Source organism: Aythya marila, assembly GCF_965140915.1.
Source record: "Aythya marila genome assembly, chromosome: 5".
Lineage (NCBI taxonomy): Eukaryota > Metazoa > Chordata > Aves > Anseriformes > Anatidae > Aythya > Aythya marila.
This window is the reverse complement of record NC_139046.1, coordinates 34,081,335-34,097,135: the sequence shown is the minus strand read 5'-3', so window position 1 is coordinate 34,097,135 and position 15,801 is coordinate 34,081,335. Positions and strand designations below refer to the sequence as shown.

The following is a 15,801-nucleotide window of genomic DNA, read 5'->3' as shown; positions in this document are numbered from 1 at the left end:
TTTAAACTGTATTTGAGCTTCTGACTTCCAGGTATCTATCCCCTTCTTAGTGTCCCTTAAGACTGCTCAGTACTTTCCTTTGTAGTCCCCCACTTCAGAAGTTTCTCTGCAACAATTATTGCTTAGATACCACGATTTCTGATATGTCATCAGAATAAACATGTGAAATCAATGTTAATATATAAAAAGCAAAAAACAACAATAAAAAGAAATAGTGTATTACATAGTAGTCAGCCAATGCAGATAGTGTTACACTCGGAAATGGCAGTTAGCTGATGAAATGCGTCACAGATGAACAGAAATCTAATGATTATTTCCAGTGCTTCTGTCAGATTTGTTACCCACTGACACCTTACAGGCAAGTTAAAAGGTTTGAGTGAGACATCGATAAACATTAAGCAGCTAAACAGAAATACGAATGAATAAAGGTCAATACATGTACAAAGCAGTAAAGGCATTTTCAGAACTAAACTGAGACTTACCATGAGCTTTGAAATCCAAGAAACTGCCAAATTTCTCTTGCCAGTGACCTAGATCCTCCTGTTTCTCCTATATAAACAGAAATAGCTAAGCCTGTAAGTGCAACTACTCACACCATGTACTAAGAAAAATCTCTTTATTCACATGAGATTCATGCATTGTTACTTTTTTTTTTTTTTTTTTTTAATATGGCTAACATAAATAAATCCAAAATGCAGTTCAGATTCTGCTGCAGCAGTGTGAATCCTCCAAAGCAAGAACACTCCCTGGCAGAATCCATAGTTCAGATGCATGTATGCTGAAAGCAGCATAGCTTCTTCAGTTTTTAACAGGATGGTACAGTAAGCCATCTGCTCTACAGGAGGCTAAAATTGTCATGGGCATAACTCAGCCTCCTGAGAAAACTGGCATGTGCCTATATACACTGCCAGGACCTGGTCTTTTTCCAGAGGGAGTCTTACATCAGTACTAAGCATGGATGTATGTATAGGCATATCTTTGGACTGTTACAAAAGAGGTCTCTTTCTTTTGAAACTCTCTTTGCAAAGAAAAGGGAATTTGAAAATGACCAAATATCAACAGGAAACTCCCTGTTACATATGTAGTCCAAATTAAATGAGAGATCAAGAACAAAAGAGGAAAAAAAAAGTAAATAAAATGGCCATGGAAGACATTTTAAGCCAGATCTATATGCTGATGCCTTCTACAACCGTGGTAAAACACACACTGCTGTCTGAAATACCAGATCCTCTTTAAATTTCACTGAAAAAATCATTAGATTAAGAAAAAATATATTTGATACATCTCATAAAGGAATAGCTGATGTGGGACTTTCAGTCACTATCATCTCTCATGTGAATGAAAGGCCCACAAAGCCCAAAGTGCACTGTAATACATTCCAATAGTGAAGAAAAAGAACTGCATTCTGGTGTCATGATAAAGATGAAGTCATGGCAATCTACTGTATATTATGTGCTGCATGTTAGTTTGGCTGTTTGTAAGAACAGTACCAGAAGAAATCACAAATGTGATTCTATTTAATCAATTCTCTTTTCTACAAAATATTAATGATGGAATTGGAGTAAGCATAGGCTACCTTAGAAGAATCACTTGCTGCCTCCTCGTTTTCTGCTGTAGATTTTCTAGTGAAAACAAATATATAAAAAATAATCAGTTTATTGTTAACATATGGAAGTAATTAAAATAGAAAATCCATATAGCATTATGCATTCACTTACATATTAAAGTGCTTTAGAATCACAGACTCATCTATATTGGAAAAGAGTTTCAAAATTATCAAGTCCAACCATCTACCTGACCTATCATTAAACCACATCCCTTAGTGCAATGTCCATACAACTCAAAAATATCTCCAGGGATGGTGACTCCGCCACTTCCCTGGGCAGCCTTTTCCAATGCTCGACCACCTTCTCTATGAAGAAATTCTTCCAAATACCCAATCTAAGCCTCCCCTGGAAAAACATGAGATTGTTTCCTTGTGTCCTAAGGTGCCAAACTACTCTGAAAACTGATGTAATTGTAGAGAGCTCTGATTGGCAAATCATTTTAATATTTGATGTCCTAAAATAGTGTTCACTCTACACTTGAATTAAATTCATCCTTTCAGATTCCACATTTATTTCTATCTGTGCCAGCATTTTACCCACCCAGAAGATCCCCATGTCTTTGTTCTCTATTAAAGGCTCTCTGTTAATTAATTTTTCTTTCAAATAATTCTTTCTATGAGAAACATGCTTGCTATGCCTGTTTCCTAGCCATGACACAGTCTGCTTTGTAAATTCTCATTCTTCCAGCACTTTGCAGTGGGACTGATCTGCAAGCTCATATATGGCATATTGTAACTTACTTGAAGAGCTTATATGGTGAACAAAACTTACCTGAAGAGTAAGTTTAGTCATAAAATGAGGCAAAACTAAGAATATTATCATATTACCATCGTTCATTCCCCAAAAGACAAGGGGAACAAGACACTTTAGTTTATTAAAGAATTGGTTAATAACTTAGGTTAGCATGAGCATATGTCTGCTGTAAGGGATTCAAAGAGTCTGCAGCTAATTGATTTAGACATTCTTTTTTAAAACTTCACTAGCATACTTACTGGCATGAAGTAATAGAGAAGACAGATTTCAACATGTGGGAGTTTCTATCACAAAAATTGCTATTCCAATATAATTGTTTATTTTCAGCTACAGCTCAATTACCAAATGGTGGGATAGACAGGTACTGTACCTATCACTAGGAGGTGGTTGGAGGTGCTCAAAATATAACAACCCATTGGAATTCATGCTCAGAACAGTCTCACCCTTGGAGTGTAGCTCAACCTGGAAGGGGTTTGCTGTGACTTGAAGTGTGTAGTCCTTATTAACACTTGTCAGCACCAAAATACCTGCCTCCTTCTGGGATACAGAAAGTCTGTCAAATGAAAAGCAGCAACAGTTTTATATGAATCAGCATATGAGGGAAAAGGCAAAACAACCTTGCAAATGAAGCTGTAAGTTACTAAGTAAGGTGCTAAAACATTGTCCCTTCACTCACCTCTGGGTGGTAGGTTCCTTTATAAGAATATCAGGAACTTCATATCTTGCTCTGAGAGGAGCTGCTTCATTAATTTTAATCCTAAAAATATTGCCTTCTATTTCATATATTTCTACTTGTAGAAGAACCTGGGAGCAAAAACAGATAAACCGGTAATGACAAAAAACATCAACTTACTTTTCAACTTAACATCATCAGACACTTTCCGTCTGGAAAAAAGCACTCATGCCTGCTTTTTGATTTAGTGTTCTTTAGTATTACAAAATAACAGTCACCATCCACCTAATTTACACCAGCTAGCTCTGCTTTGCTGCTTTGAAGAGCAACTGTTTTAAAGTGGATTCTTTATCTTCAAGGTTCTCATGCCTAGAATATTTGCAGCTCTCCCCACAAGTAACAAGGAAAACAGGGATAGTATACAATAACCTTGAAGTTTGGGTAATTTTAGTACTGTGGTGTAAATGTAAGAGCAGGATACTACTGAGATGTGGGCTTTTTGCAAAAGCATCAGTGCTCTGTGTTCACTGGTACTCACAGTGGTACTCAGACTGATGACCCATGTCAGAAAGACACCTGAATAAAAACGGATGATACTGCTCTACTTATAAAGATGTGTAACTAGCTATTTTACACTTCAGGGAACTGTAAACTCACTTTGTTCTTTGTTTCACACAAAATGACTCATTTTTATTCTGTGGAGAATCTCTATGCAAGAAATCAGATATTTTTTTTTTTTCGCACTTCTGTATTTTTCACTTTCTGAATCTTTTCTCCCATGAGACACAAAAATTGGATGAAAAATTTTGGCCTGCTATCTTTTCCTTTTACCTGGGAGCTAATCAGTACCACTCTCTTCAAAGACACGAAAGAGTGAAAGTGCCATAAGACTAGATGGCAGAAAAATTGATTTGGAGTTCCAGATTCTGCTTCTTAGGATACACTTCACATTATGCCATCTTTGAATAAACTCCCAGTCTACAGAACTGCAGGGTCTTCAGTCTTTCACCTATATTAAGATCTAGGCAGAAAAAAAAAAAAAAAAAGACTCCTTTTTCTATGCTGACTTCAAAGGTCAGGATCAACACTGAAGGCAGATAATACATTCATACACATTATCTGCGTAATGCGATGCTTAGAGCATGGAATGGGGAGAGCTGCCATTCCGAACTCCCATAATCTGTGGATGGTTTAGGTTGCCTTTTCCCTGAGTGAGTATGTTAGCTGGTATTCTGTCAAATTAGAGAAATGGAAGATAACCCTCTTCCTGGATCTTTTTTTATATATGAATAATTTGATAGGTGAGAAAGACTTTTTTCCTAAAAGGTTGCCATTCATCAAATATGGTAATACAAAGGTATGCTTGAGAGGTGTTGAAACATGTGTCTTCTTATTCCATTATAGAAAAATTATGTATTATTTTGGAATAGTGGGGAAAACCTGAATTAAAACATTTTTTCACATAAAAAAAGAGTCGATTCAGATTTTTAATAAAGTCAGTACAGATTTTTTTTTTTAAGTTCCTTAAAATGTCCTCCTTAAAATGTCCCTTTTTCTTGCTCAGTCTCAAGTTGTCAAATAAATACTGACTAGTAAGGACATCTTTAGGCTGATACTTTGCATCATAATTACCTACCACTGAAGTATCTCAAAACTTTCTGCAAGCATTATCAGACCTGGTGATAATATTCACTGCTCTTTCTTATACTAGGTAAGATCTCACCTTATTCTCCTCATGAATAATTTGGAATTTGACATTCTCGTCACTTAATGTGGCTGAATCCAGCAGTGCTCGATACAAGGATTTTCCAGGACGTAGAAGTTTCTGACGCCTGACAAGACAGAGAATTGTTTTTAGACTCCCTACTTATTGTGGCTTATATCACACACAGGGACATACCATTAAGTTGGAAATATTTACTAATGATTTGTCTTGAATTTTTTCAAACAATTATTATTACTGCTTCAAGTAAAGGGGAAAAAGAGGGAATATAGTTCTAAGCAAACGTGTATATGAATGAGATGGAAAATAGGGGGGCCTGGTCAACCAACACCATCCCAAAAATCTTTTTTTAAATAACAGGATAAATTCAAGTGACCAACTAAAATCGAAGTTGCCCAGTTACATTTCACTTCTTTCCAGAACCCCATAAATTTCATCGGAATAATCCATTTTTTATTTTCTGTTATACACACTAATGTTTGGTTTCCAACCCTCCAGTGAACAGCTTCTACATTCTGTAGTGAATAAGCAATACATATTTGTAATTTGTAAGCTCCTGGATATACACTGAGGAAATTGATTTTCAAGGGATACTCGTGAATCTACTGACCTAAGAAGGCTCTCTGCTTTGCAAGACCCAGTGTTTGAGCTGCTAAAATGAAAGCAGGAACTGAACAAGGAGAGTGGCCGAAGTCTGGATGGGCTGCTACAGAGTTTTAACTGCAGTTTTTGGTCCTGATGATGTTTTTAGGACAGAGACCCTGAAATAAAGGGTCAACTATTTGGAGAATTCTCCTTGCTGAGCCCAGGTTTTATAAACTGTTTGACGATGGGTGTCCTTGAAGGGATGCTTCTTTATCAATAAACTGACTTGGTTTCCTTGCAAACAGACATTATGCAGATGTGAGCAATCACGCAAAGGATTTAGTTTAAAAGTAGAGCAGAAACATGATCTGAGGCTTGCCACTGTGCAGTAGCTTCCTGTTGAGAAATTAGATGTCTTAAGTTAAAACGGTGACAGGTGAGAGAGGGCTGATGTGAAAAGATGTCTTGCTCCCATTGGCAAAATATTATCTGGAACTTCGGAACATAATTTCCTGAAGAACAGAATTGGGTACTTGAAACTATAACCCTGTATGTCAGAGGCTAATTGGTGTAACACTGGGCGATCATTTGTTTTACCTGGGCAACATTAGACAGGATACAATGGAGGTGAGATTCTACCTTTTAAAATATGCTGACCGGTTAGTGGAATGCTCACTTTGAAAGGAACATCCTGAAAGTAGCACAGTCGTTGTGATTAAAAATCAATGTGAAACTACTTCCTGTAACTTTTAAGAGTTTGCAAAACCAAATACCCTACACTACAATTCTTCTCTTTACCTGTAAAAAGCAATCTGGTTGCATTCCTTAAAGTTGCTTTTGTCCACAGCTTCATCTTGAACACTAGAAAGAGCAGAAAACATTTACATGTGTTCAGAAACCACCTGTTGACAGATCAGATGATGGGCGTCTCCCTCTAGAGTGGTGAGGATTAAGGAGAGTGGAGACAACCATGACATAAAACTTGTTGGACTCTGAACTACTGTGTTTGGATATAGGAAGAATTTGTATGCATTTAGGTCAGAGCTAAGCCACTTCCTTTTAAAGTGATAATTTTGACAGCCAGTTGGATCTGTGACTAACAGAGATGAATTTCTGCATAAGTGAATTCTTGGGGCTTTGCATTTTGAAGCAAGTTCTCTCTCTGCAGTCCTTAAACATTATGTTCCAGCAATAAAAATTGACAGGAATGGCAGAAAAGGAGGAATCCTGTGTCCCTCTTCTGCCTGCAGTGGGACTAATGAAGAGGAGGCTTCTGTTGGCTCAACCAACAGCCCTGTGTTATCTCGGGACTTGAGAGAACTTCTAGATGTATTAGAAAACAGTAAATTTTTGGCCTGCCTGAAAACATTGGACTGCCAATAGCGCCTGTCATCAGCACGTTTCCCCTACCATACCGAGTTCAGCCACGCATGGAAGAGCATTAGGTTTTATTTAGTCCTGGCAAACGAAGAGCTGACGCTCACAGGACGCTAATTACACACACAAACACCACACACAGACGCAGAGGGCAGCCGTGGGTGACAGCGGCAGCTCACCACGCACTCACAGCCCGGGGGGACCTCCCCGCAGCCCCCCCCCCCACCCCGTTCGGGCCCCCTCCCGTCAGCTGAAGGCCCCGCGCAGCCGGGGGCGGCTCGGCCACGTCCCCCGCAGCCCCGTCCCCACCGGCGGCCGGCTCCGGGCCCTCCGCTGCCTGCAGCCGGCCCGGCACAACCGGCAGCGAGCAGCGGGCCAGCCGGGGAGCCGTTAGCGGGCAGCATTACCTGGCTTCCCCCGGCGCCGCCGCCTCCATCGCGGCTGCTGCAGCCGGAGGGGCGGCAGCGGAGGCCGGGCTTCCCCGGGGGTGCCCTGCGAAGCGGAGGGGATCGGAGGCCGGGCAGCGGCTGCTCCGCCCCCCCCTCCCCTCCCGGCGCCGCTCCCTCTCGCCCACGACGGCGGCGCGGCCCCGAGAGGAGCGGAAGAGGCGCGGCCACGGGCTCCGTGCGGCGGGATGGCGGCGGCGGAGGCGCCGCGGTGCGGGGAGCGGCGGCGGCGGCGGCCTGAGGCCGGCGTGCTGCGGCTGCTGGCGCTGCTGCTGCTGGCGGGCGCGGCGGGCGCCGGGCAGCTCTCCAAATGGCGGGTGTCCGTGCCCATGGTGAGTGCGCGGAGGGCGGCCGGGGCGCGGCCTGGCCTGCTCTGCCCGCAGCCTCGCGGCTCCGGCCCGGGGCTCCGGGGCTGGTGCCGGGCCCTTCGGCCGCACCGGGAGAGGAGGCCGCGGCGGGAGGCCGAGGGGGGGCCCCCGTCGTCGAGGCGAGCCGGGGCCTGGCCCCGGGACACCTCAGCTGCGCTGAGGGGGCTGCGGCCGCCGGGGAGGCTTCCAGCGCCTCCCTGCTGCCGTGCCTGTTGGAAAATACATGGAGAAGCTCTTCTATTTAGCGTTTAACTCGTGTTTATCGGGCTGTGGGAGGAGTGGTGGGTGTTTGCTGGGAGACTCATGAGCTTCGGGAAGGAGCTGAAAGGACTGGGACTGGTGCTCCGGTTGTTTCTAAGAAGGGAGTTTGCTCGTTTGGATAAAGTCTAGGCCTTATCAGCAAGGAAGAGCAAATCGTTTTAATAAGGGGTGGTAAACTAATTCGGGTTTGCAGAACCAAAAAAAAAAAAAAGCTTGTCAAGCTCTCTTTAAAAGTAGATTGAAGGGGTGATGAAGCATGACTGGAAAATCCAGTAATGCCGGCTCCTAATTGGTATTCACTTTCATTTTTGCATTAAGTTAAAACTCTGAGGGAAAATGACATTTAAATTGGGTGACATTAAGCCCACTAATGTCTCCTCCTCTTTTTGCTTTTCCAGGGGAAGAAGTTTTTTAACTTTGGGAAGATTCTCTTCAGCAACACCACCATTTTCCTGAGATGTAAGTGCTCCCAGGGCATTAACCTGCTCGTGTCGCTGTTAGACACAGTCCTTACTTTGCATTTTGGACTTAAAAGACTGTGAAGTGTTTAACGACACTTGCTGCAATGACAGCTCACCTCCTAGCACTGTATGAAAGCCACAGGTCTGATACGGTTGGGTTCAATAACAGCCTTGGATGTTCCCAGGTGTGGTATCTTTTGGCTGCAACGGAAGTGGATTGTTGTGTTTGTCCTGTGTGTGGAAAGGGTGAGATGGGCAATGGGAGTACCATTTCGTTTCAGGTCGAAGGTTATGAGGTGTGGGATGTGCTGAGCCCTGCAGTAAGGTGTGCTGTGTTGCCCCAGTGGGAAGTCTTGGCTCTGACTGGGTGACTGAAGCCAGTGCTTTTGAGGCCCTGTTCATTTTTTTAGGTGGACACCTCTGGCAGTTGTAAGGAAGTGACATTGGACGTTATGACAGGTCTCCCGAGAGCTGTTTTCTCTTCCTGATCACAGTGTGTGTGAGTGAGCTACAGAGAAAATATTTGCAGCCCTCACGTTTTTTTTATTGTCTTGGTCTTTTCTGAAGTGACCAGGGTTATGGGCTATGTAGGTCAGTGCACTAAGGAGTGTCTGTAAAATAGCCTATGATCTGTAAACCTGAAGACATTGCTGAGGTGGCAACTAGATGACAAAGGTGACTTGTGGAAGTGACTGATTTCTAATGGCTAGAATCTTTGCCATGTGCTGTGAGCACTTTTAAGGGGTTATTTGCACTAGTTGTTACCACTGATGAGAGGGACAAGCTCTTGCTCTCCTGATGTGAATTGAGTGGTTATACAGGTACAGCATCTGTGAATGGCTTTCTGCATTTGTGTTAAATGAGGAAATAAGCCACTTTAAAAAACAATTAGTAGGATCTGTGCTTTTGTTGCTTTAATACGTAGTTACTGCAGTGATTAATTTTCCTCAGTTATGAGGAAAGCAAGGTGGTAAGATTGACTGACGCTTCTTGATAAAATTGCATATTTCTATGCTCTGTTATGTTTACTATGCTTACTATATAGATTTTCAGGTTTAATTTTGGATGCCTGCCCATTTTAGGACTGTTTCAAAGGGAGCTTGTTAAAGTGTCTCCATTAATCTCATAGGAATCTGAAATAGGAGGCTAGTATTAAGGTGGTTATTAGTGAAGGATTAGGGTTTTCCCACTTTCCGAGTATAGCTCAAGTGCTGAGTTTCACAGCTTGCATCAAGACAGCTGTAAATCTGATGCTTGGGGGAAAAGGAAGTGGTTTTCAAAGGGTATCTGGAAGTTTGGTAGGGTTTTTTTCAGCATGCTCATACTAATACGGCATGTGAGACTTGCAGTAACGTGTGATAAGTCTAATCACGAGGGGTACAACTGAAATAACCAAGACAAAGAAGGAATCAAGGCATACAGAAAATAGATTGTGTTTGTTACAGGAGAGGTTTGTGGCAGATCTGGCAGTAAGAATTACATCTTCTGGCTCTTGGTGTAGACTTCAACTACGTTCTGCTTGTCAGCCTTTGATCAGGGATTAAGCTTTAGAATTACCTGGGAAGATCTGTTTTACATACCAGTGTGATTAAAAAAAACTTGCATGAATTTAGAAAAGCAACTGTATTTCCTCCTGCACTTTTTCTTTCCCCTTCTTGATTTTTATGGTGTATATTGTGTGTTGGTATCTAATGCTCTTTTTTTTTTTTTTTTTTTTTTTTTGCTTTTGACTGGGAAAACTGCCACTGTTAAGTATTATCAGTAATGAATTTATTTTTATCTGCTACTTTTCTTAAGTGCTGTTCTTGAAGATACCTGGTTTCCTGTCTAGGATCATGGTGGAAACCCCGCTCTCGTCTATTAAATGAGGACTGTATTTGAGTTGAATATTGCTTGCTTTGCTTGAAAGCAAAGGAACTTCGATTTCTTTGTTGCTGAATTCAGTAAATGCCATGGGTGCCTCCTCTGTTTCTTAGAGTGCTTCTTCTCAGCATTTCTGTGGTGATTGCCTAGATTGGTGCATTATTCTGTTTGTGGCCTGATTTGCCTTTGGTTGTTGTTGCTGCTTGCTGAATATAGAGCTTCAATAATCTGATCTATTTTTAATAGGTAAAAATGTGATTAAAATATATTTTTTAAATAACACTGTTTCTTTGTTGCACTGTTATGCGTTATTCCTCACTTGGTCAATTTTATTAGAACAGCCTTTGTCACCAAAGAATTTGCTATCAGCCCACGTTATTGTAGTGTTTATGTTGCCTCTTAGTTTCATTGTTTTGCCATATGCAGTATCTAGGGCTATGTGGAGAACATATGTCTTATTTGCATGTACACCAGAAGGTGTCATAAGGAAACTGTTAGATTTTTCAGTGATTGCTTTCTTTTTGCATTCTTTCTTTTTCTTTTAATCTTTGGCGTTGGGGACTCAGTTTGTAGCTCTATACGTAGGGCTACAGTTCCTTAGGTTTAGAAGTCATATGGCTTAAAGTCAGTTCCTGCTCCTTGGCAGGGTCTTCTAACTAGTTGGATATTTTTTCTCTCATTTGGTCAATAGGGAAATGTTCATTGAAAGTCCTCCACATGTAACAAACCTGTGGGTGTGTAGTCTGAGATAAACCTTCACTGTGAAGTTGTGGGGATTTATTAGCGCTAGAAACATACTGTCAACTCATTGATCTTGTTTTGCCATCTGTTGAGTGGCAAAACTGAAATATAATGAGTAAATGGCTCTTCCAAGACTGAACAATCACTACTCATTTCGTTTACGTGTGAAGTTTACCTTCTCAACATCAAATTTTCTTCATCAGACTTTAGTTTTGGTATGAGATATGAAACATTTTGTCATGATATTTGTTTCAGAAGTACATAAAATCTTGTGTTTCATCTTCCATGTCTATTTGTCTTAATATCAAAATGGCAAAAGTTGCGTTATTGTGGTTTTAGGTAGCATTGCAGCTTTGACAGTGAGCTAATTTATGGATGGATTGTTTGTCTTTTGGGAGTGGGGGGTGGATGTTGACTTGCAAAACTTTACGTTTCCTTATACTGTCTTGGTGGTGTTATCAGTTTGTTTAGGTATTATTCAAATATTGGTGTATTTCAGTTCTGTGCAAATCACCTTTAGTATTAACTTGTTCTTAGCTTTAGACACCTGCTATGTCCCCCCAAGTGTCTTAGAAAGGGAAATAATGTTGTGTATTGCGATCACTGGGAGTTCCTGTCATCTTGTTTGGTGTTTGCAGTTGCTGGGATATCCCTGGTTGTCTCAAGAAAAAAATAATTCCAAATGATCTTCAGCTCTTCAATGGAGTTAATGTGATGTTGTAGTCAAATTCTGTTTTCCATATGCCTTTTTTTTTTTCACTGAACACTAGTGGATTATTTGAGGAGACTGTTTTTCTATTGTTTTACTTTTTGCATTTAAACTTAATTACAGTAGTTTGGCACAGAACGGAAGAATGACATGGAAAGGTTGTCTTACATGTTCTTATCTTTTTAGTTGAAGGAGATGAGAAGGCTTGTGATCCCTCCCAGGGTTACAACGTTACTTGGTACTTAAGATACTCTGATTGCTACAATGAAGTCTTCAATTTTGGGGTAAGAATTGTGTGGAAAAACATGGGTTATGATTTTTAGCAGTTCTGGGGGTGAGTAAGCAGTTCTGGGGGTGAGAGGATTGGATATTTCTTGCTTGTGTCATGTTTGTTTGGTAGGCCTAAAGAGATGCATCTCTTTAGTAGTTTCTGTATCAGTGGGAAGAAGTTTCTGTATCAGTGGGAAGGTGATGAGAGAAGAATTGGTCTACAGCTGTCTGGAATTACTGACCTTTTTTGGGTTTTGAGTAAGGTAGAGGCATTTATCAGAATTATTCTAAAACCATAATTTGAAATAAGGACATCAACTCTAAACTGAAGTGGGTGAGTTTATCTGTTAGATGAGAACATTAATTACAGCAAATAGAAAAAAAAAAAATAAGATGCTTTATTCTTAATTCTGTTCTTTCCTGCATGCATATTGTAAGTATTATTGACTTATACAAAATGTAATACATTTTTCTTGTTTACTTAAAATATTAACTGTGATAGTGGTTAACTACTAGCCTGGCACAGTACTGAGGCCTTTAACAGAATGATTTGGAGTTTGCTCATGTAGACTTGAGTTTGCACTGGCTGCTGCACCTCTCATGTAGGAGTACTGAGATTTATTTATTTTCAATTGGGTATTAATACTTAAATCTTGTGTGTGTGTATATAATATATGAATAATATATACTATTTGTGTGTGTATATATAGATAGTATATATGAATATTTCATATATTTATATATGTATATATATATAAACAAAAATATATGGAGGAAGACTAGTCATGCGTGGGCATGATGGCTTTTATCCTAATAAATTCTGCTCAGGAGTATATGCAGAGGGAAGATTTGGCACTTCCCAGGTCTTGCAGCTGCCTACTCAGATGAAACATTTGATATAATGGATGCCAATGTAAATTCTGTTCTGTGTTTGGCAGGAAGAACAGGCAGAGTACTATTTTGGGACTACATCTGAAGAACATCCGGGTTGGTCAGGATATTATGCCACAGCTTCTCTACTGTTTTCAAATTGCTCTGAGCTCTTCAGGCCCCAGGTACGGGTAGAAATCTTATTCCACTCTGTTCTATTGTACAATAACACAGAGAAGACGATAGTTCCTGTTAAGTGCATTATTAGCTTATGTGAGGACCTCTGAAGGTTTGAAGGTACTTTTTCCCTGTTTCCCTTTTGTCAGAGAAAAAGCCCTGCACTTTAAAGCCCAGTGCTTCTTTCCATATGTGATTCTGTGTTCCATGTTCCTATTTCACTTAACACTAAGAATTGGCCTACAGAAGTCTACTGCTAGAAGAGGAGCGTGTGTCTCTGGCTACAGAGTGAATCTCTTACTGAAGTTAGGTCATTAAAGGACTGGGACTTTTGCTCAGATAATGATCGTTTATAATAATAGAAATAAGTATGTTGCAAAATAAATATTATCAGTGTTAAGTAACCTAAAAAATGAAAAATAACTAGTGCAAAAAGTAGCTGAAACAAATCAAATGGAAGAAACAAGAAAATGTGACATAATGTGCAAACATAGCCTCCAGGGAAGATATATATCACCAGGGGAAGCCGTGCAGTCATACTACTGACAGTGCCAATGTAATCGTCTGTGTTTTATGGTGTACTTAAGGATTCAAGGTAAAGTGGACAGCATTGTGCCTTTACTGAACTACTCCCCCTTTAGACAAAGGGGTGTGGATAATGAGTACTGCAAATTGTCTAAGTATTGAGTCTAGCATTTTTCTTAAAGAAAAATGTGTGCCTAAATGTGACTTGAAAAGGGTTTTAATGATGTCTCTTGCAAGCCTCTAACTCCTTTGATATGTGAAGATGGCTTGAAAGGTGTTTTTTTTTTTTTTAAATCTGTATGCTGCTTGCTTTTTGTCTTTAGTAATATGAGAAATGTCAGTTCTGTTTTTCTGTGGTTTTATAGAAAAGCTTGTGAGGGCTTATATGTGTAATGTGAACTGAGGCATCTACTTAACTGAATGTTCAAGTTGGTGAAGCAGGTTTTTTTAAGTCTTTAAAAACCTCCAATTCCTTTTTGAAGTCTGCTGAAATTTTTAACAGAAGTTATTCTTCCCAGGTATTCATTTCTGAAGTTTGACATAAACATCTCCTTTTGGTTGTTCAGCTTTGTTTCTTGTGGTATAGCAATTTCATTAGATTTCAAGTCAGGAGATTTCAGTCATTAAATTTCAAATTCAGGAGAGTTGGCAGAATCTGGATCCCTAGTAAGCACCCACTTGTCTAGGGACTTCTTTTTTTCCATAGACTGAGGCAGAAATCTTCAGATTTTGTTTGGGTCTGTGTAGATTTCATCTAGTGATGGAGATAGTCAACAGATTCTTATTTTGAAAGAAATTAATTTCGCTGCTGTCATGTCTGAGAGTCTAGTTCTAAAAATAGAGACCTGTTGTCTGAGGGGGGAAGAAAGCAACTCTCAAATTACAGTATTATCTAAGTAGTAGTATTCCTTCCACAAATACAGTTGTTTGATTTAAAGAAATGAAAGCTATTCAATACTGCTTGTCTGATAATCCTTCCTTAAACTCAAATTTACTGCTCTGGTAAAGTAATGCCATATTAAACTGTAATGCCTATAAATGATGTACTTTTTTTTGATCTTTCAGATTTTCTATAAAGAATTTGTTCATCCAGAGCCTCTCTCACCTGAGAAACAAGAGGTATGTTTTTTTTGTTTGTTTGTTTGTTTTTTTTTTTGATGAATGAGTGTAGGAGTGAAATAGAATTTTGACCTACTGATTTATCCTTTTTCTGTTTTTTTCTCTAAGGGTGTAAAAGATAAGAAGGAGAGCGCAGCAAATCACACAATGGTGGCAGATAAAACTGTATGTATATTGAATTTAAATGTAATGTCGAAAATGTGGAATCCAGCGTTTTTTTCTTATTATTTTTATATTTTTTATTCTAGAGAAAACTACCAGTGTTTACAAGTATAGTGAAGTTGTGTGTGTTTGGTGTGGTGTGTGTGTGTGTTTTTTGTTTGTTTGTTCGTTTATTTGGGGGTACATATATGAAGTAATGCAAACAATTCAAACTGATGGTATAAATCAAAAAATAAAATTCTTGCCAAAAAAAAGTAATTTAAAGTACGTAGTCTATATTAGCTTTAAGGTAAGTAATCAGAGATATGATCTAAGTGATCGCTAATGGTCACTAATATTTAGGGGTTACATTTGTTTTCATCTTGGCCTAGTCAATCTTTTAAAATATTGTACCTAGCAAGTTGAATGATTTCTTTTGAGGTTTCAAATCTGTTAGTATTTATATTATGTATTTTGATTGAGCCTTAGCCAGGAATTATCAACTTCACACTGCATTTCCTGGATGCCAACAAAGAAAATATGCTTAACTCCATTTGTACTAACAGGACCATTTACCTTAAAGTTAAAATGTAAATGTGCGTGACTGTAGTAATAAGGAATCAATGCAGCAAGGAATGGATATATTTTAAAGGCAGAAGTAGTGTACAAAAATATATTTTCATCGAAGCTTAATATGTTTTTAACTAAGCATTTCAACTTCAGTCAATATTAGCATTAACTTTTTTGACGCATAAAATGCTGGTTGCTTTAGGTCTTGTAGGCAGGAGGATTTGTAGTAGAAATGCATGGTTTTAATACTGACGTTCTCTTGGAGAGGCCGTTATAAAGTCTTGTGCTACTTCTACAATGGTCTTGTAAGCAGTGTATGTCTAGGTAGTCTTAGTTTTAACCTTAACTTCTTATATTATTGCAGTTTTTGAGATGGCTGGAACTTTCTCAGTTGTGGAACTAATGGTTTTGGGTACTGGAGCTCAAAATAAATCTCTTTTGTGTTTTGTTTTATGGTGCAAATATTTAGTCTGGGCAAGCTTTCTCATTCTTAGTTTACTAGCAGGATTTGAATCTTACAGGTATGAGGTTAAAATCTAGACTCTTAAAAATATTGTGTCAG

The 15,801-nt window shown here is 39.5% G+C and overlaps 2 protein-coding genes across 6 annotated transcripts in view; one reads left to right on the top strand and one right to left on the bottom strand.

Annotated features, from left to right (window-relative positions):
* The window catches only part of GANC (glucosidase alpha, neutral C), a 22,661-nt gene extending 15,412 nt beyond the window's left edge, over positions 1–7,249 (bottom strand). For 2 of the 4 annotated variants that reach the window (XR_014317619.1, XM_082761669.1), the window contains exons 1-9: positions 7,126–7,249; positions 6,140–6,202; positions 5,665–5,737; positions 5,367–5,468; positions 4,757–4,865; positions 3,037–3,164; positions 2,731–2,913; positions 1,577–1,622; positions 483–549 (exon numbers count right to left, since the gene is read on the bottom strand). Coding sequence is in view for 3 of the 4 variants with exons in the window: in XM_082761669.1 (XP_082617795.1) it covers positions 483–549; positions 1,577–1,622; positions 2,731–2,913; positions 3,037–3,164; positions 4,757–4,865; positions 5,367–5,468; positions 5,665–5,737; positions 6,140–6,194 (763 nt within the window). In the remaining variant the exon portion in view is untranslated. Of the gene's footprint in view, positions 1–482; positions 550–1,576; positions 1,623–1,718; positions 2,074–2,730; positions 2,914–3,036; positions 3,165–4,756; positions 4,866–5,366; positions 5,469–5,664; positions 5,738–6,139; positions 6,203–7,125 lie in introns of those variants that run through there. The other 2 variants (XM_082761670.1, XM_082761671.1) reach the window with 2 other exon arrangements.
* TMEM87A (transmembrane protein 87A) overlaps positions 7,205–15,801 on the top strand; it is a 24,182-nt gene continuing 15,585 nt past the window's right edge. For both annotated transcript variants that reach the window (XM_082761673.1, XM_082761672.1), the window contains exons 1-6: positions 7,205–7,496; positions 8,192–8,252; positions 11,754–11,851; positions 12,776–12,892; positions 14,475–14,528; positions 14,637–14,693. In XM_082761673.1, the coding sequence (XP_082617799.1) occupies positions 7,353–7,496; positions 8,192–8,252; positions 11,754–11,851; positions 12,776–12,892; positions 14,475–14,528; positions 14,637–14,693 (531 nt within the window). In that variant the 5' untranslated portion in view covers positions 7,205–7,352. The remainder of the gene's footprint in view (positions 7,497–8,191; positions 8,253–11,753; positions 11,852–12,775; positions 12,893–14,474; positions 14,529–14,636; positions 14,694–15,801) is intronic.